General features: G+C 39.7%; 3 protein-coding genes across 5 annotated transcripts; all 3 read right to left on the minus strand.

Moving 5' to 3' along the window:
• Positions 1-3796: 3796 nt before the first annotated feature.
• On the minus strand, positions 3797-5493 carry LOC146649953 (protein mono-ADP-ribosyltransferase PARP11-like). Its single transcript, XM_085387246.1, has 7 exons — positions 5291-5493; positions 5088-5196; positions 4934-5003; positions 4755-4812; positions 4496-4629; positions 4266-4417; positions 3797-4168 (listed from the first exon to the last, which is right to left on the minus strand). Exons 1-7 carry the CDS (start codon positions 5381-5383, stop codon positions 3879-3881), a joined length of 906 nt encoding a protein of 301 aa, XP_085243372.1. The 5' UTR covers positions 5384-5493; the 3' UTR covers positions 3797-3878.
• A 6027-nt stretch (positions 5494-11520) lies between these two features.
• Positions 11521-13492, minus strand: LOC146649954 (protein mono-ADP-ribosyltransferase PARP11-like). The gene is made up of 7 exons (XM_085386850.1): positions 13297-13492; positions 13093-13207; positions 12939-13008; positions 12750-12813; positions 12491-12624; positions 12263-12414; positions 11521-12165 (listed from the first exon to the last, which is right to left on the minus strand). The coding sequence occupies exons 1-7, from the start codon at positions 13390-13392 to the stop codon at positions 11867-11869; spliced, it is 930 nt and encodes a 309-aa protein (XP_085242976.1). The 5' UTR covers positions 13393-13492; the 3' UTR covers positions 11521-11866.
• A 138-nt stretch (positions 13493-13630) lies between these two features.
• LOC146649955 (protein mono-ADP-ribosyltransferase PARP11-like) lies at positions 13631-20574 on the minus strand. 3 transcript variants are annotated; one of them, XM_085386848.1, is made up of 8 exons: positions 20392-20574; positions 20012-20136; positions 19334-19454; positions 19075-19150; positions 18680-18752; positions 18258-18385; positions 16184-16331; positions 13631-16099 (listed from the first exon to the last, which is right to left on the minus strand). In XM_085386848.1, the coding sequence occupies exons 1-8, from the start codon at positions 20435-20437 to the stop codon at positions 15797-15799; spliced, it is 1020 nt and encodes a 339-aa protein (XP_085242974.1). In that variant the 5' UTR covers positions 20438-20574; the 3' UTR covers positions 13631-15796. The 3 variants fall into 3 exon arrangements, with proteins under 3 accessions (XP_085242974.1, XP_085242973.1, XP_085242975.1); XM_085386847.1 differs by having other exon boundaries at positions 16184-16335; XM_085386849.1 differs by lacking the exon at positions 18258-18385.
• Between the last annotated feature and the right edge of the window lie 117 nt (positions 20575-20691).

Here is a 20691-nt window from a genome sequence, read left to right on the forward strand (position 1 = left end):
TTAACATAGCTGTAATGTATGTTTGTTGCTGCCACGCCAGATATGACATTTTAATCATGAGTTTGATTAAAAATGCTAGTTTTAACCTTTGTATTGAATTAATTAGTTTGTGTCTCCTCTCCAGGCTGTACTTAGCTTCCATCTGGTTTGGACCTAGGAGCTGCTAAATCAGCCCAGGCCCTTTTGAGCACTTCCTTTGCAGTGGTGGGGGGTGGGGGATCGTATTTCAGGGATTTTCAGATTATAATATCTGCTTTTACTCAAATATATTTTGGTTTGATTTTCTGCACTTATATTTTAAAGCTTTAGTCTACTGTTGGTGATAAACTGTGTTGTTATAAGTCATACTAGCCATACTATCCAGTATTATATGGTATATGCAATGAAACCATTAGGAGCTGCAGCATTGAAAGGATACACATGAATACATTTATAATTATGATCAGTTAATATCATGTGTATTTTGTATATAAATAATATGTATATGTTAGTCTGACAAGCATCACTCCACATAATGAGCACTTTTACTTTCGGCACTGGACAACAACCACAGATAAACAGACTTCATGTAGTTAAAGTACACAGTTTGCCTCATGCTATGCTCAGGACAGTAGGAGCAAACAGTTCCTATTGCAACAACACTTTTTTTTTTTTTTTTTTTTGTGGGAGTAGATCATCCAGGAGAACACTGGACAGTCAATCAGCAGGTGGAGTTTTCCTCACTCCCAGCTGGATCATTGCTGCTCAGACCGAGGCTTGCACTACGGCAGCATCAGCTCTCCTTTTTATTAATGGCATGACCATGACCATGACATGCCCCAGCTCAGGTAGCTCCGGCACCATCTCTGACATTCTGATAAAGGTCAGTGTGATAAATAAAATAAAATGAAGCTAAATGAAGCTTTTTTTTTTTTTTTTTTTTTTTTTTTTTAAGAGCATCCAAGACCCAAAATAGAATTATTAAGTACCACATTCCAGGATTTATTCCATCTCATGAAGACTCTCAACAATGTTGAGTATTTGAGAACTGAAATGTAATTTTCTCTCCAACCCTGTTACCTACTCTTGGTTTCATTAGAAGTGAATAGTGCCACAGTCTCAGTCTCCCCGCTCTGTCACTGACACACACGCACACATACTGATCCACTAATTAGAGTTGGTCTTTTCATAAACTCAACATGTTGATATCATCTGATCAAGCAGACATCAAAGACTTTGTAATCACATGCCAGACTCTCTGAGCACACCAAGCTGTAAATATTTAAGAGGATATCAAACTTGACTCACTTATTGAGTTGAATGAGCTCAAAGTCCTAGTTTCTAACATTTTAAAGTGTGCATTCCAAGTTAGCATAAGTCTGTAAGGACATATTTTGTTATGTAATAAGAAGAAGAATAACAGCACAGAATAAAGTATGTGCTCATTATGTGCTGAAAGACATTTGTGTTGAAACACCATCTGCTGGATTGAATGAGTCCATCATACCCAGAGGACCAATTAATTCATGTCAAATAGTTTCATGAGCACTGATGACCTGGCTCTGGAAAACAGGTCCATCCAATCAGGGCACAGCCACACAAACTTACCAAACAATATAAAATTATTTTTTCCCCATATGTTATTCAACAAAAAATGAAAAATTCTTTCACTTCTTATGTCACACTAGAATTAAAAATCTGACTCTACAGCTGACAAATCGGCCCCTGTCTAATTTAGTCAAGACCATCTGTGCTTCTTACTGTACTTTACACTCAACCGCCAATTAACTGTAAGAAACTGTTTGTGTTTCAGGAGATGAAAGGGATTCACACATGAGGGCTGCATGTGTGTGCGGGAGGTTCGATTATTGCCAGATACTTTGGGAGCAACAGCTGGAAACACTGTTAAACTACTAAAAACCACACTATGGGTGTGAAAATGAGGCAGGGTCAGATAAACGGTTCGACCATCTCCACTTCACCTGCAGCAAACATATGGGAGTAGGGGGAAGGCACATGGGCAGTTCCTTATATCGTGTATCAGCAAACTGAATTTCATCAGCATTTCTTAAAAACATGTGCATTAATGTCAACAAGTTGTACTTTCCTGCCATAAATCATTAAAACGCTAACACATTTTTTGTTCAGTATAACTGTAATTTGACATCTTAATCAAAAAATGAAATAATAATAAAAATATTGTTTACTGTTATTAAATAGTTAATTAATTTTTTTAAGATTTAGCATTAAAAAATAACATTTTGATTAAAGATCTTGCACATACTGATGGATTACTATTACAGAAACCTATTTAAAAAAGATTTAAGAAAAACTTTATTGAAGACTTAAGAGAATATAAAACACTTGTTCTGCATAAAATGTGATCCCTGTGTTTGATGTACAGTATAATATCTCTTTCTAGTAACCTCTTTTGTGTGGCTATTAGAAACTCGCAGATATGTCAGATCTTTAAAGGGGCACAAGTCAGAAATGTTGGAAACCAAAGGTCTGAATTACATCAAAAAATCCTAACTAACTAACTAGCAGCCCAATTTTGCAAATAAATGCAGTGGAACGGGAGGATAAAGTTGCATAAAATGAAAAGTTAAGTACCTTAAAACTGTAAATCTAAATCTGGTAATTCAGTTAATGTTCTTTCCACTTATAATAGTAAAAATAAATTGCCAAGACAAACTGATACATCTAATGCAGACCAACTGATGCTGACCTGTGCCAAGAATGAATGAAAACTGTATCAACAGCAACCTCTCCTGACAGTTTCGGTAAACTACAGCCAATCATTTTAAGCACGTGTTAAACAAAGCATCAGACGGTGTGTGTAGTGAGTGGGGGCATGGCCGTTTATATTTTATTTCATTGAGACTTCTTGTTGGTATGGGGGAGTATTTGCTTTGGGTGTGAATGGAAAATGCCTGTTGTGACATATATGGTTATAAAAATATAACCATACACGTGAAACAGGTTTTCAAGTGAAGTTTCTGTTTTGTGGTGAAACAGAATCTTCTATAATGAACACGCGTTTCGTAGCCTTAACTGTACCAATTTAGAAATATTATAGCACATGTAATGGTGAGTTCTTTCACATAAGGAAGATTTTGTGCTTAATGCTGTTTTATTGCTGGGGCAGATGGGCACAGATGTTCTCTCTGATATTTATTGATTGTGCAGGTTTGGTTCTCAACATGCACAGCTGGCAAAATCTCACAAAATGAATATCTGTGTGTAGGTTACTGTGTTTATAGCATGAAAATATTTAAAATCTCAATAGTTGATTAACTTTTCCGATGTCGTAAAATAAAAAAGCTCCTAGAATGAGACATTTTTTTGTATAATTACATGACAGTACATTTAGAAAAAGACTGAACAGTATGGTTTGTTTGGAGTTGTTTCTGAACAAGCCACAAGACCTCTGCAACAATGTCCTTTGAACAGATGAGACCGAAATGGAGTTGTTTAGCAATATTGCACAGCAATATTTGTTGAAAACACCCATCCATCCATCCACTTCAGCTTATCCAAGGGGGGCTGGAGTCTATCCCAACAACATGAAGCTATATTATTACTAAATTAAATAGAAATAAATTAGATGGGAATCTACATTACATGACCACAAGTATTATATTCAACTATTCTAATACTAAGCAGTAGCACCTGGTAAGTAAACTCATTTTTATTAGTACTTCTGATCCAAAGTAATGAAATGTAACGATAACTTTGCTGACAGATTATCTTGCTGAAAACGACCTAGTTTACTGGAAACCTTTCTAAAAATGTTTAAAATGTAGTAAAAATGCTGTAAAAACTTCATCGAAGCCATCAGGAGTTGTGCTTGAAATGTACCGTTTGAGGTAGCCATGTTGATCTTGCACATGTTGCGCTCAGCTGTACTGAATCAAATACTCCGGATATATTTGATTTGGATCAAAAATGACAAAAATATTAGGATGAGAGACATCATCAACACAGCTGTCATGCAAGTTTTCAGGACTCCCATGATCGGGTTTTTGGAAATGAGATTGTCCAGCAACTGGTTTTCCAGTCATCACCCGAGCCAAAAATATAATTTTAGAGTGTACAGGTTGTGTTTTCCCGCCATAAACTGGCAGTGGTTTCGAGCTGCTCTTACTGTATCTGTCGGCTAATGCTGCATGTTTGGCAAAATAAATTCCTACGTAAAAAAGAAACTTAGATCAGCTGGGAAGAAAAAAGACAGAAGAAATGGTAAAGAGTTAGAAATTCAGATTTGCACAAAACAATGAACTTACCTTTGCCAAATACGTGGGCATGTTGTCCAGCTAACCGTACATCAAAGTTATACTTGCAAATATAATCCACATTTTTGATATCAGTCCCATGAAAGAGTCGTCTCTCTTGAATTTCTTTGATGCCTTGAATCCTCATCAGCTGTTTCTTTTTCCTTTGATGCAAATATAAAAATAATGGTAATAAAGAAAAGAAATTATTAACAAAAAACATAGTGTAAAACTTAACTTACCTGCAATATAATTCCCAAAGATCCAAATTCTGTATCCTGTTGATTGACAGAATGGTTTTGCCCAACAGCCCAACGGTCTTTACATATTCTTCCACTTTCCGATACTCGGGGGAGTGCTCACTCAGAGGGATTAACTTTAAAAAGTATCAGAAATCAGTTATTGCTGAAATATCTGTGGTTTTAATCTATGCTTCTAACTGTATTGTATATTTGTGCTCTAGCTGTATGGATTTTGGACATTAAGTAACATTTTTGTCACCTGGTATGGCGATTCGGGATCAAACGATTCCCAGGAAGGGAGGCTGAAACAGGAACACCTGCGGGAGGAGAGTTAAGTTTCCATTGTGCTGAAACTTTCACTTTCATTTTGATAGAAACTATACTGACGCTAACTTGTAAACCTCACTGCTGTTACTTTTGAGAATATAAAAATTGTACCTTTTTTCTGTGTTGCAGCTCCTCCTGATTCTTTTTTGCCTCGTTGTGGTGAGGTCTGTCAGTAGCATTTCTACACAGAAACACATGTATTAATCTGAGCCAAGTTCTTAATGTGTGAATGAAGACTGTGAGGATGAAAATGCACAAAAATTACCAGAGAAATCAATCCTGTAACTGAAAGAAGATGTGTTCAAAATATCCTTGGAGTTTTTCAGGTAAAACGTGTCAACATCCTCACTGCTAAAGGTGAGATTGTGGTCATCCTACAGAAAAGGGACAAGAAAGTAGAAAAGTAAGCTTTACTTTACTTGACATTACATAACCAGGTAGTGTGGTCTAAAGAAATACACAAGTTACCTCAAACTGGTGCCAATGTCCACAGTCGGCCAGGTAATACCACCAGCAAGGGGTGTCAGATGTATCCATATCCTCTTCTGTATTTTCCCCCATTTTTTGTTGTTGTTGTTTCTTGTTGTCAGAAATGTAACTGATTATATCATAGAAAAAGCTGAAAAATTAACCACATAGTGTGATCTAAAGAAATAAACAAGTTACCTCAAACTGGCTGCACTGTCCACAGTCAGCCAGGTAATACCAGCACCCAGGAGTGTCAGATGTATCCATATCCTCTTCTGTATTTTCCAACATTTTTTGTTGTTGTTGTTTTTTGTTGTCAGAAATTCAACTGATTATATCAAGAAAAAGCTGAAAAAGTAACCTGCTTCCTCTCTATGACTAAACTACTGGTGTTTCTGACTCCTCATGAGTCAAACCTCATTCAAATTCAAATTCAAATTCAAATTTTTATTTGTCACGTACACAGTCATACACAGTACGATATGTAGTGAAATGCTTGGACAACTGCTCGTGACCTAAAGAAAACAAAAAAGGAAAAGGCTATGAATAAGATAGGAAATAAATATGAAAAATTAAAAAGGGTAAATTTAACTAGGAAGGAATAAAATATAAATTAAGGTTAAAAATGAAAGAAATGTACAACACAAATTAGAATGAAGGGTAAATTTAACTGGGAAGAATAAGATAAAATATATAAATTAAAGTTGAAAATAAAATAACTGTACAACAAAATACATGTATGAAGAAATCTAAATATAAATAAATATATACACAATAACAGCAGCTGTACAAGTATTAACCGGAAATGAAGAATATAGTGACCAGTGTTGTGCAAAACCAAAGTCCAGAAAGTCCAGTGTGTGTGTAAGAACTGTATGTGTGGGTCAGTACTGTGTGGTGGTGTGATTGAGAGACTGTATCGCCTGCGGGAAGAAGCTCCTCCTCAGTCTCTCTGTGTTGGTCTTCAGGGAGCGGAATCGCTTTCCTGACCTCAGCAGAGAGAACAGTCTGTTGTTGGGATGGCTGAGGTCCTTCACGATCTTCCTGGCCTTGGTCCAGCACCGCCTGCTGTAGATTGAGTGCAGGTCAGGGAGCTCGGAGCGGATGGTGCGCTCAGCTGACCGCACAACCCTCTCTAGAGCTCGTCTGTCCTGCATGGTGCTGTTCCCGAACCAGGTTAAGATGTTTCCCGCCAGGATGCTCTCTATGGTGCACGAGTAAAAGTTCCTGAGCACCTTGGAGGGCAGTTGGAAGTCTCTCAAGCGTCTGAGGTGGTAGAGACGCTGTCGGGCCTTTTTCACCACAGTGTTGATGTGACAGGACCATGACAGGTCCTGCGTGATGTGAACTCCGAGGTATTTGAAGCTGTCCACTCTCTCCACTGGGCACTCGTTGATGACGGGGGTCTGGTAGTTCCTCTCCTGCTTAGTGCTGAAGTCCACTATCAGCTCCTTTGTCTTACTGACGTTTAGAAGGAGGTTGTTCCTCTGGCACCAGTTCTCCAGATTCCTAATCTCCTTCAGGTAGGCCGTCTCGTTGTTATCAGAGATCAGGCCCACCACGACGGTGTCGTCAGCAAACTTGATGATGGTGGTGGAGCTGGTAGTGGCCACACAGTCATATGTGTACAAAGAGTACAGCAGGGGGCTCAGAACACACCCCTGGGGGGCTCCAGTGCTGAGAGTGGTGGAGGCTGAGACATGTCCGCCCATCCTTACTGCCTGTGGTCTGCCAGTTAGGAAGTTGGAGATCCACTGACACATAGATGAGCTGAGTCCCAGATGCTCCAGCTTGGTGGTGAGTGTGGAGGGAATTATGGTGTTAAATGCAGAGCTGTAGTCTATGAAGAGCATTTTAACATAATTCCCCCTTCTAGTGTCCAAGTGAGTGAGTGATGTGTGGAGGAGATGAGAGATGGCATCGTCTGTGGAACGATTTGGACGGTAAGCGAACTGTAGTGGGTCCAGTGTGTCTGGTAGTGAAGAAATGATGAAGTCTCTGACCAGGCGTTCAAAGCACTTCATCACTACTGAGGTGAGGGCTACAGGGCGATAGTCATTGAGAGAAGCAGGGTGGGGTTTCTTCGGGACAGGAACAATGATGGACTCTTTGAAGCATGTGGGGATCACCGACTGAGATAAAGAGATGTTGAATATCTCAGTGAACACAGGAGCTAGCTGGTATGCGCAGTCTCTGAGGATACGACCTGGGATGCCGTCTGGTCCTGCTGCTTTCCTGGTGTTCACTCTCTTGAAGGCTCTCCTTACTTCATGCTCGGAGATGACGAGCACGTTTCCGGTGCTGGCAGTATCTTCCTGTCTGCAGCCGTTAGCGCCGCTAACACTAGCATTGTTGGAGACCTTAGCTGCAGCCTCGAAGCGAGCATAGAAAGTGTTCAGCTCGTCTGCCAGAGTCACGGCCGCGTTCGTCATACCGGTTGTTGGTGCTTTATAGTCCGTTATTGTCCTTAGTCCCCGCCACAGGCTCCTAGAGTCACTCTGTTGGAGTTGTGACTCTAGTTTCCTCCCGTAGCGCTGCTTCGCCTCTTTCACCGCCCTCCGCACGTTATATGACGCGGCTTTGTACGGGTCCATGTCCCCCGTCATGAGTCCCGTGTTGTAGGCAGCGGTGCGGGATCTCAGAGCGTCGCGGATGGTTTTATCCACCCACGGCTTCTGGTTGGGAAACGTTGTGATAGTCTTTGTCTCCACAGTATCATCCGCTAGTTTCCCGATGAATCCCACAACCGCTTCCGTAAACACGTTGACGTCATCGTCGGAGCTGTTTCTGAACATGCCCCAGTCTGCGTCATCGAGTGCGTCCTGTAACGCGGCCACCGATTGATCCGTCCAGCGCGCGACCTTCCTCTGAACCGGAACTTCCTGTTTCAGCCTTTGTTTGTATTTTGGCATGAGGAAGATGGCGGCGTGATCAGATTTGCCAAACGGGGGGCGGGATTGTGCCTTGTAGCCGTCCTTGACCGTAGTGTAGCAGTGGTCCAGTGTCCTTTCACCCCTGGTGGGGCAGGTGATGTGTTGATAAAAGTTCGGCGCTGCGCGTTTGAGGTTGGCGCTATTAAAGTCCCCCGTCACAATAAGCGCAGCGTCCCGGTGTTGTGTCTGGTGCTGTGTGAGTGCCTCATGCAGCTCGCATAAGGCGGTGACCGTGTCCGCTTGTGGTGGAATATAAACGGCACTTACAATGACCGATGTAAATTCCCGAGGTAGATAAAAAGGACGACACATGATGGACAGTAGTTCCAGATTTGGTGTGCAGGAGCGTGTGAGAGGAACAACGTTCGCACTGTTGCACCAGTTGTTGTTCACCATTAAACACACGCCGCCTCCCCTTGACTTCCCCGAGTCCCGTGTCCTGTCCATGCGGTGAACCGAGAAGAACTTGGCCGGCTGGATGGCGTGGTCCGGCACCGCTGGGTTCAGCCATGTCTCGGTGAAGCAGAGGAGATTGCAGTCCCGAATGTCTCTCTGGAACTTTATCCTGGCCCTGAGGTCGTCAAGCCTGTTCTCCAGTGACTGGACGTTGGCGAGCAGGATGCTAGGCAGAGGTGTGCGGTGTGCACGAGCTCTCAGCCTGTTCCTGACGCCGGCTCGCTTCCCTCTAGGCCGCCGCCGCTTCCCTTTGTTCTCCCTCGAGATCTCACTCGGCCAGCTCGGATCCGGAGTTAAAAACTTCGAATTGTGAGTACATTGTATACCAATAGAAACAAGAGTGTCACTGTCATACCTAATGTACCCAATGGTGATGATTTTGCCGATTTAGAAACGCTGAAAACTAACTTAAAAAGCAAAGACAAAGAAAAAGTGGTCGGAGCAGTCGTGACGGCAGCCGACCTCACCGGCGCCATCTTATATCATAGACACACCTTCTACATAGCCCTAGAAGGCAAAGTAGATCATGTGACATTACATGCACAGTATAATTTGTTTTCAGTCTTCTAACCTGAAAGATGGTCTACAATAATTATTTTATGTGTTTAAATTGAAAAATTTATTAATTATGACATGCAAATTACAGACAAGTATAGCTTAACACACGCATAGCTGTAAGATGTTTCCCCCCATACATTTAATATAAATAAACTCAAAGCACCACAAGTGCACCACCTTGTGGCATCACCTTGTGCAGGTCGAAAACACATACAAACATGGTCATACAATTAATTGAACAAATGCACACAGAAAAATAATTTTACATTACAGTACAACAAGTGTGCTGAGCACATTTTTTTTTAATTACACAAAGTGCAAAAATAAACCTGCGTTATTCAGGTTTTAACATCAAACCCAGATGACTTGGAAATTAAATTCAATGTTGAATTGTTACAATTTTAAAAATTAACTTCATTGGAGGCAACACAGTGATGCAGTGCTATCACCTCACAGCAATAGGGTTTATCCTGCCTGTGCCTTTGGGGCAACGATGCGGCGGGAAGGCCTGGCTCACAGTCTCTGCTCTAATTCATTCCAAAGGTGTTCTATCAGGCTGAGGTCAGGACTCAGTGCAGGCCAGTCACATTCTTCTACACCACACTCTCTCATCTATGTTTTTATGGACCTTTCTTTGTGCACTGGTGCACAGCCATGTTGGAACAGGAAGGGACCATCCCCTAACTGTTCACACGAAGTTGGGAGCATGTCATTGTTCAAAATGTCTTGGTATGCTGAAGCATTAAGAGGCTGTGATGTTCTTCTTTATAGTGGACAGAAATTATTTTTTGGAGTGGTACAAATAATTTGTGTGGCATCTTATTGAATTCAGAAGAGCTGATTGTTCTGCAAATAGTTTGAAATGGTTATTTAAAAAAGGGATCACAAAGTAGGAACTCCAGCATCACTTGAGGGAAGATGAACAACTTTAATAATTGACCAACGCGTTTTGGCTTGTGGCCTTCATCAGGGTCATGATGAAAAAACCTTTTCTACTTGGAATTTATGTTTTTTGTCTGATTTTAGATCAATTTTGTTAATACAGTATGTCAAAATGAAAGCATAACTGTAAATTCAAACACGTGAGGTTGTGCTGAAAACAATGATACCAAACAAGGCAAAGTAAATAGATTTTAACGGTGAAATGTAGAGGAAACATCAAAAGTAGTGAAAAATGGCCAATTATACACTGGACCCCAGAGGGTTAATTTTTTTTTAAAAGTAACACAATAGTTACTTTTCAAGTAATTAATTACTTTTAGAATATTGTAACTCAGTTACTAACTCAGTTATGTTTAAGTAACTAGTAACTATAATTAATTACTTTTTCAAAGTAACTTGCCCAACACTGATGACAGTACATTTAGAAAAAGACTGAACAGTATGGCTTGTTTGGAGTTTTTTTTTTTGAACAATCCACAAAACCTCTCTAACAAAGTCCTTTGAACAGATTAGACCGAAATGGAGTTGTTTAGCAATATTGCACAGCAATATTTGTTGAAAACACCAATCCATCCATCCACTTCAGCTGGAGTCTATCCCAACAACATGAGGGTGAGATTGGTGAAAACATATCAGTACAAACACCTCATACTAACTGGAGGGGGAGGGGTGATGGGCTTATTTTGTAAATACAGTGTATGGGAGCCTTGCAATTCCCATTCAATCCTCTGTATACCAAAGTGTACTAGAGTGAAATCTGAGGCCATCTGTCTGCCAACTAAAGCCTGGCCAAAATTGGGTAAGTGCAATACTACAATCCCAAGCCAAGCCAAATCTACAACAGACTGGCTAAAAAAGAGAAAAGAATAAAGGTTTTTCAGTGGTCTAGTCAAAGACCAGAACTCAACGTGAATGAAATACTGTGTCGTGACCTTAAGAGAGCTGAACATAAATAACTGCTCACAAACCTCAAAAAGTGAAGGAACTCTGTAAAGAAGAGTAGATCAAAATCTCTTCACAATTTCAATTTCTTATGTGAAAGACTGACGGAATCAAACATAAAATTATTATTTCAGGTTATTGCTGATAAAGGTGCTTCTAAAGTAACTGAATCAAACGTTGTTTTTCCACATCCTTCACAGAGCCCCATGAAAGCTTTTTGTCCACATATATGTAAAACAGATGAACAACAATAAGCTACATGAGCTTAGAATTTGATTTCTTTAACCTCGCACATGTTATTTTAAAATGCTTGCGAATGTTATGTCCAGCACAAATACAAACATAAACATTAGAACAGGAATAAACACACATGTAGACTTTGATTTGGTTCTGCTGGCATATTTATTTATTTATGAAGCTATATTATTACTAAATTAAATAGAAATAAATTAGATGGGAATCTACATTACATGACCACAAGTATTATATTCAACTATTCTAATACTAAGCAGTAGCACCTGGTAAGTAAACTCATTTTTATTGGTACTTCTGATCCAAAGTAATGAAATGTAGCGATAACTTTGCTGACAGATTATCTTGCTGAAAACGACCTAGTTTACTGGAAATTTTTCTAAAAATGTTTAAAATGTAGTAAAAATGCTGTAAAAACTTCATCGAAGCCATCAGGAGTTGTGCTTGAAATGTACCGTTTGAGGTAGCCATGTTGATCTTGCACATGTTGCGCTCAGCTGTACTGAATCAAATACTCCGGATATATTTGATTTGGATCAAAAATGACAAAAATATTTGGATGAGAGACATCATCAACACAGCTGTCATGCAAGTTTTCAGGACTCCCATGATCGGGTTTTTGGAAATGAGATTGTCCAGCAACTGGTTTTCCAGTCATCACCCGAGCCAAAAATATAATTTTAGTTTCTCCAGAGTGTACAGGTTGTGTTTTCCCGCCATAAACTGGCAGTGGTTTCGAGCTGCTCTTACTGTATACGGCGGCTAATGCTGCATGTTTGGCAAAATAAATTCCTACGTAAAAAAGAAACTTAGATCAGCTGGGAAGAAAAAAGACAGAAGAAATGGTAAAGAGTTAGAAATTCAGATTTGCACAAAACAATGAACTTACCTTTGCCAAATACGTGGGCATGTTGTCCAGCTAACCGTACATCAAAGTTATACTTGCAAATATAATCCACATTTTTGATATCAGTCCCATGAAAGAGTCGTCTCTCTTGAATTTCTTTGATGCCTTGAATCCTCATCAGCTGTTTCTTTTTCCTTTGATGCAAATATAAAAATAATGGTAATAAAGAAAAGAAATTATTAACAAAAAACAGTGTAAAATTTAACTTACCTGCAATATAATTCCCAAAGATCCAAATTCTGTATCCTGTTGATTGACAGAATGGTTCGGTCCAACAGCCCATCGGTCTTTACATAATGTTTCACTGTCCAATACTCGGGGGAGTGCTCACTCAGAGGGATTAACTTTAAAAAGCATCCGAAATCAGTTATTACTGAAATATCTGCGGTTTTAATCTATGCTTCTAACTGTATTGTATATTTGTGCTCTAGCTGTATGGATTTTGGACATTAAGCAACATTTTTGTCACCTGGTATGGCGATTCGGGATCAAACGATTCCCAGAAAACAGGAGCAAGGCTGAAACAGGAACACCTGCGGGAGGAGAGTTAAGTTTCCATTGTGCTGAAACTTTCACTTTCATTTTGATAGAAACTATACTGACACTAACTTGTAAACCTCACTGCTGTTACAATTGAGAATGTACATTTCTTGTTTACCTTTTTTCTGTGTTGTAGCTTCTCCTGATTCTTTTTTGCCTCCCTGCGGTGAGGTCTGTCAGTAGCATCGCTGCACAAAAACACATGTATTAATCTGAGCTAAGTTCTTAATGTGTGAAGGAAGACTGTGAGCATGAAAATGCACAAAAATTACCAGAGAAATCAATCTGGCCCCTGTAACTGAAAGATGATGTGTTTAAAACAGCCTTGGAGTTTTTCAGGTAAAAATTTTCAACAGCCTCACTGCTAAAGGGGAGATCGGGGTCATCCTACAGAAAAGGGACAAGAAACTAGAAACATAAGCTTTACTTGACAGTATGGAACCAGATAATGTGATCTAAAGAAATACACAAATTACCTCAAACTGGTGCCACTGTCCACAGTCAGCAAGGTAATACCAGCACCAAGGGGTGTCAGCTGTATCCATATATTCCACTAATGTATTTTCCAACATCTTTTGTTGCTGTTTCTTGTTGTCAGAAATGTAACTGATTATATCACAGAAAAAGCTGAAAAATTAACCTGCTTCCTCTCTATGACTTAACTACTGGTGTTTCTGACTCCTCATGATTCAAATCTCATTCATAGACACACCTTCTACATAGCCCTAGAAGGCAAAGTAGATCATGTGACATTACATGCACAATATAATTTGTTTTCAGTCTTCTAACCTGAAAGATGGTCTACAATAATTATTTTATGTGTTTAAATTGAAAAATTTATTAATTGTGACATGCAAATTACAGACAAGTATAGCTTAACACACGCATAGCTGTAAGATGTTCCCCCCATACATTTAATATAAATAAACTCAAAGTACCACAAGTGCACCACCTTGTGGCATCACCTTGTGCAGGTCGAAAACACATACAAACATGGTCATACAATTAATTGAACAAATGCACACAAAAAAATAATTTTACATTACAGTACAACAAGTGTGCTGAGCACATTTTTTTGTTTTGTTTTTAAAATTATACAAAGTGCAAAAATAAACCTGCGTTACTCAGGTTTTAACATCAAACCCAGATGACTTGGAAATTAAATTCAATGTTGAATTGTTACAATTTTAAAAATCAACTTCATTGGAGGCAACACGGTGATGCAGTGCTATCACCTCACAGCAATAGGGTTTATCCTGCCTGGGGCGTCCCTGTGCCTTTGTGGCAAGGAAGTAGCGGGAAGGCCTGGCTCACAGTCTCTGCTCTAATTCATTCCAAAGGTGTTCTATCAGGCTGAGGTCAGGACTCAGTGCAGGCCAGTCACATTCTTCTACACCACACTCCCTCATTCATGTCTTTATGGACCTTTCTTTGTGCACAGCCATGTTGGAACAGGAAGGGGCCATCCCCAAACTGTTCACATGAAGTTGAGAGCATGACATTGTTCAAAATGTCTTGGCTTGGTATGCTGAAGCATTATGAGTTCCTTTCACTGGAACTAAGGGGGCGAACCAACTCCTGAAAAACAACCCCACAGCATCATTCCTCCTCAAACAAACTTTACACTTGGCACAGTGAGGTCAGACAAGTACCGTTCTCCTGGCAACCACCGCAGCAGCTCGGCCATGGAAATCCATTCCATGAAGCTCTCTATGCTGAGTTTCTGAGCCAATCTGAAGGCCATGAAGTTTGGAGGTCTGTGGTGATCAACTCTGCAGAAAGTTGACAACCTCTGCGGCACTATGCCCCTCAGCATCAGCTAAATCTGCTGTGGGATTTTATGTGGCCTAAGACTTTGTGGCTAAGTTGCTGATGTTACCAGTTGCTGTTACCAATAACAGTTGACTATGGAATATTTGGTAATGAGAAAATTTCATGACTGGATTTGTTGCAAATGTGGCATCCTATCACAGTACCACACTGGAATTCACTGATCTCCTGAGATTAACCCATTCTTTCACAAATGTTTGTAGAAGCAGTCTGCACGCCTAGGTGCTGGATTTTACAAACCTGTGGCCATGAAAGTGATTGGAACACCTTAATTCAATATCTGCACTGCTGGGTGAATACTTTTGGCAATGTATTATATATCTTAGGCTAATTTGTGATCCTAGTTTGGCCATACATGTGGATGTGAGTATGAATGATTGATTGCTTCTCTGTTATGAATGTGACAGACCCAAAATAATTTAGAAAACGGATGGACAGACGAACTTGGTTGAAAACCCCAATGAAATTCAGCGGTCAGAAAAGATGCACAGAAACGAATTGCTCAGGGACGACATCACACATTTTACATGTTTATGTCAATATGACACAATTACAAAACCTTTCATGGAAAGTGCAAGATAAAAAAATGCAGAGGTAGGAGCGTTTTTATGACAAAAACATGAACAAAAATCCATGCTTATATAATACATGGTACTACTAGACACAGATTTTCAGAACATGGTGCAAAATGAGTGAGCAGAGCATGTTCTTGGATTTATAAAGAAGCATATGTATGGCACTGTGGAAGTAGAGGGAGTGATGGAGCCGGTGGTCGGATATTGCCTATGATCTACAGGCTGCAAGCACCACTCTTATTTTATCTAAGCAAATGTGCACACATATTCAGTAAGCAAGCATAGACTCAGGATTAAAGATAAAAACAGCACAAAGACTGTCTTCGGTTAGCATCTTTTGAAGTCATGGAAACGTTCTAACTTCTGGGTCCAATTATGTATGCTGTACAGTATACAATTTGACACAAAGTCCTTACTGTCTTACCAACTTCTTCAAAGGCACTTAGATGACCCATGCTCCATTCAGTCATGGAAATCAATTATCCTGTCATCTAATTTCATATCCTAGCTTTTCCAGCCTTTATTAAAAAAAAAAGTTGGCATCATTTTCTTAGGCATCAGTAGAACTCAATCAGATACTCTGGATAAATCTGATTACTGTCAAAAATGACATAGATCTTTGGATTGGCCATATCATCCACACAACTGTCATAGAAGTTGGTGAAACTGGCATCCTTAGAGGGTGGTCTGCAGTACATTGGATGACCAACTGTGTATTCTCCAACAAGCACTCTGGCCAGGAACATGGTCTTATAAGGCGGCTCACTCGCAAATATCGGTGGTGCGAGTCCATGTCTCTGTAAGGTCGTGTTGTGTTTCCCTGTGGTGTGACAGAATTTACTGGAATATTTGGCATCGCGGGCAAAGTAGCTCCCTGCAGGAAAGACAAGAGCACAATGTTAAAACTGGACAAAAGGAGAGTAGCAAAGTCTTTCATGATACAACATAAAAGATCTACCTTTGCCATAGACATCGCCATGGCTTCCTGTGAGCCGCCAGTCAAAGTTAAATGTACATATAGCTTGTATATTGCTGTGTCCCGTGCCATGAAACAGCATTCGTTCCTCAATATCCAGTGTTCGCTTGACTTTTCGCAACTGTGTTTTCTTCCTTAGAGGAGCACCAAGGAATGACAACATAAAACAAATAATGACTTTGATACTGCATGACTGTACAAAGTTTGATCAGTGAAAAGTTCAGCAACTTTTCCCATAAAGAGCAAAAATCATACCCAATTTAAATTTTGCCCCATCTATGCAATTCAGGATTTTCACCTTGTGCACCTCTATATCACTTCCAGTACTGCTGCTATTTTTAGATCATTTCCTGGAAGGCCTGCTTGGACCACTTGTACACAGTGCAGAAAGCAAACTTCAACTAAATTCAAACGCATTAAACAGTTTGGAAATGGCTGTGGGCTGTCAGCTGTGAAGATGAATACCTTGCACCAATGCCCCTAGTCTCTAGCACTTGTGGCTCAGGTGGTAGAGCGCATTGTCTACAGACTTGGAAGGCCAGTTGGTTTATCCTTGACTCCTACAGTTTGCATGCTGAATTATCTTCGGACAAGACACCAAACCCCGAGTTGACCCTGATACATCAGTCGCAGAGTGAATGTGAGAAAGGGCTTAGGTATAGATAAAAGAAGTGTATGAATGTATGTGTGAATGGGTGAACGACACTTGTAAAGTACTATTTTAAGCAGAAAGGTGCAATATAAGTACCATTAAAACAATAACAATATGAGAACAATAATAGAAACTGACCTATGTGGTTAGGAAAAGATCATCAGAATTATTTGATTTTTCTGGAGCTATTAAAGACTGGGCACGTTGAGGAACTGGAGAGAGAGTGAAGCAATGAAAATATGCAACTAAATTTGGGAATGTATACAGTATAGACTATCCTGTACTTTTTTTTGTATTTTATTTTATATTGTTTTTAATTTCCTTTAGTATTATTAATATTATTATTTTTTTAATTATTTTTTTATTTGTTTTTTGAATGTCTTGTGTTCTTAGTGCTTTCTTACTGCCATATGTTTAAGGTGTTTAAAGTGTTGGATGTTTATGAATACAAAATTCAACACATATATGTTTACAATAAGAACAATAATAATAACAACAACAGTATAGTAATTTATTGTGTGTTGACAGGTTAGGATGTGCTAGCAAGTGAAAAAGACTGAAAACAGCTTTTGTTTCTGACCCAGTCACCTTGCATTATATTCACCTTGTGGATTCCCCACGAGGTGAATATAATGCAATGCAGGTAAGTTTAATCTAACAATTTATAAGAAATATGTACAAACGTGGGCTTTGAAGTGGATAAGGTTCCAGTTCCGCTGAATGGTTATTATCAAAAAAAAAAAAAAAAGTCCTCTGCCTTTTCAGGAGGCCGGAATGAGCAGCCAGCTCAGAAACCTCCCAATCACAAAGCGTTTTCAGAGGTATATGTATAAAACAACGCCTTTTAGTGAATTAATTTGTTCAACCGCGTCCCACGGGGTCAAACTGGCATTACATTTCTGGGGCATTTTTGAGAAAAAATTTGGCACAAACACCCTGAACTGTAGCGGTTGCCAACATGCCACTGCACGCCCACACAGCCAGCACTGTAAAAGCAGGAGTTTTACTTCCTTTGCCCTATTCAAAAGACTTTGTTTTCCTTTATAAAATGAAAATTAAATTACATTCAAGTTGAAGAGATGCCTTTTTGACACAGTGCAGGTGATCCAGTGTGAATTACAGATGCATACTGGCAATTTCCATGAAATGATCTAGAAACAAGTGCACATTGTGCACAGGAGACGAGCTTGAAGAAGACATCGGCTGAAAGGGGTGGATTCATGGAATTCGGTTCAATTCTTTAATTTATGCTAAGAAAAAAGCCAGCATCTTTATTGGAAGTTTGGGAAAACTAGAATTTACAATTTTCCCAGTGTCACTAATGGAGTGCAATTTAAGTGTAATTAAGGCAGTATATACAAGGAAATATTTTTCCTCACAAAAATGTAGAAAATAATATTCTACCTGCAGAAGAACTCCCATAAATCCAGGTTCTGGATCCTCTGGATGGATTTAATTGGATGATCCATTGTTCTTTCATACAGTCTGGCTACTTCTTTAAATTCATATGTGTCTCTGCCAAGCTGGATGAGCTGCAAAGGCAAGAAACACTCACACAGCTCTACCCTTTTCTGCAGTGTGTTTCATATTCCTCTTTTTCTCTCTCATTTGCAAATGTTTGACCTCAGACTGAACAAAGTTGGGAACTTCTGGACTGACAAAACACCGCATACAATCACATGCACACCTGTCTAAAAGTTTTGACCAGTCTGCCACTATTTTTACATCAGAAATCAAAAGAACATAAAGGTATCGTCTCAATACTAAAAATGTGTGAACGAAGCTAAGTGGAACAATAAGATGTGTTTCCGTACTTCTGTACTCACTTGATAGGGCTCATCTGTGTTTATTCTTTCCCAGTGACAGGGAACAGGCAAGGCGAGATTATCACAAATAAACCTGGGAGGATCAGCAAAGGAGAAGAGTCAGTAAACCAATCACTGCATCAGAATGAGAATGGATGTGTTTGCTTTATGCTCACACAAAAATAATTCAACGCTTGCAAAAAAAAAGAAAAACGAAAAAAAGGAGGGGAAAAGGCAATTGTTCTCTTTTCTTTTGTTACTTTCATTTCCAGGATTTTAAGGACAGGAGATGCTTGACCCCTAAACTTCCATTTAATACATGGTCTTCTTTAACATAACTTTTCCATGATAGCAAGTAAATAAAACCAAATTATAAAAAGGCTCTCTGGATGTACACTCAAACCATCAAATCTTACCTAAATCCAGTTGCAGAGTGGAGGGAGCGTTTGATCGGCCGTTGCTTTCCTGTTGTTACATTTATCTGTCGCATGACTGTTTGGGGATTTAATGACAATTAGGTGTTCATGTGCAATTTCTTTAACAAAATAAACAACAGAAAAACTAACTTATCCTCAATAGAACTGATGCGACGGGATTTCCTTTGAAAAAGCTTTAACACTCTCAGCCTGGATAAAGTACCTTTAGAATTACTTTAATTAACTCATGAGTTTTCACCTGAGAAGTCCAGTCTGTATGTGTACTTGGCTGTGTAAAACTCCATCACACCACGCTGGTTCCTGTTGTAGCACTGCTCAATCTGAGCGCTGGTCACAGAGCAGGCTGCACTGGGATCAATCTGACAGGAAAATAAAAGGGGGGGGGAAGGGTTAACCAGCCAATCAGTTAATTAACAGTTAGTTAAGAGAGTTGATTCTTTATTTAGGTCAAAGGCTTAAAATTTAACTGAAAAAACATCAATTCTTTGGTTTGACTTAAAGCTTGTCTTGTAAATCGATACATATATATTTGGAGGTTTGAGCTACTGGTGGGATAAATAAGACAGCTGAGTGTAACTCGCTGTCAGAAACTGATAAACCAGAAAAACACATTTTAAATCTGTTCATGGATTTTTGATGCATCATTGTTAAATTCCTTTTAATTGCAGTTTAACACATAACCTAAGTAGTGGCACATGATGGCCATTTTTCTGCCTCCCTACAATCAACCCAAGGCAATGTTTTTGTTTTTTTTTTTTTTTCTATAAATGTATTGATGATGAGCTAAAAGGGGGAATAAAAACCTGCAGAGTCTGGCAAAATACGACCAAAGGAGGGGCGATATGCTGGGCATACAGAGTAAAGCCAGTTACAAAGTCTGCTATTGTGTATAAAGTTGTGGTATCATGTGAACTACCTCAAACATATGCCACACTCCACACTCAGCCAAGTAGAACCAGCACCAGTTGGGCTCTGAGGTGTCCATCTCCTCAATCTCAGTGGACTCCTCCTCTGACGATCTGATGGCTAACATAGCTAAATCTGAAATTAATAAGTGAAAACACGCCAACACACTTAGGCAAATAGCAACTAAAATACAAGAAAGTATGGGGGAGGGCCTAAGGTGGTGTTTTGGTCGTCAGACAGTCCTGACGTTGAGGACTTGTTTTCAGCAAAGGTCGTGAGAGCATTACATCCTGTAAACAATTTCATACAATACAGGAAACTGCCATGTTGAACTAAGCTATCATTAGCGGATGCCGCACCCGACTCATCTCGACTCTACTGGTGTCTTACCAGTTTTCAGCCTGCCTCTGTCCTTATCGGAAAACAAAGCCTTCATACATGATCAACAAAGCCTCAGAAAAATCACAGGTTCCGTCTAAGCTTGGGGGACTAACGCCAAAAACCATTTTCGTTATCCTAGGCGTTGTTTACTTTTATTTCCCCGTTCGTCATACACTCCACGTCAAAGCGTCGACGTCATGTAACTCCTCCCTCCTTGAAATCAGGACTGTTTCCCGGAGTTTGTCCTGACAGGCGCACTACCGGTGCAATGTTATACGGCTCAGGTGTTTTAAAGTTACGCACGCGGTT

The sequence above is a fragment of the Rhamphochromis longiceps genome, linkage group LG17 (assembly GCF_057381845.1).
Source record: "Rhamphochromis longiceps isolate RC_006_pf linkage group LG17, R_longiceps_female_GT1.1, whole genome shotgun sequence".
In the NCBI taxonomy this organism is placed as follows: domain Eukaryota; kingdom Metazoa; phylum Chordata; class Actinopteri; order Cichliformes; family Cichlidae; genus Rhamphochromis; species Rhamphochromis longiceps.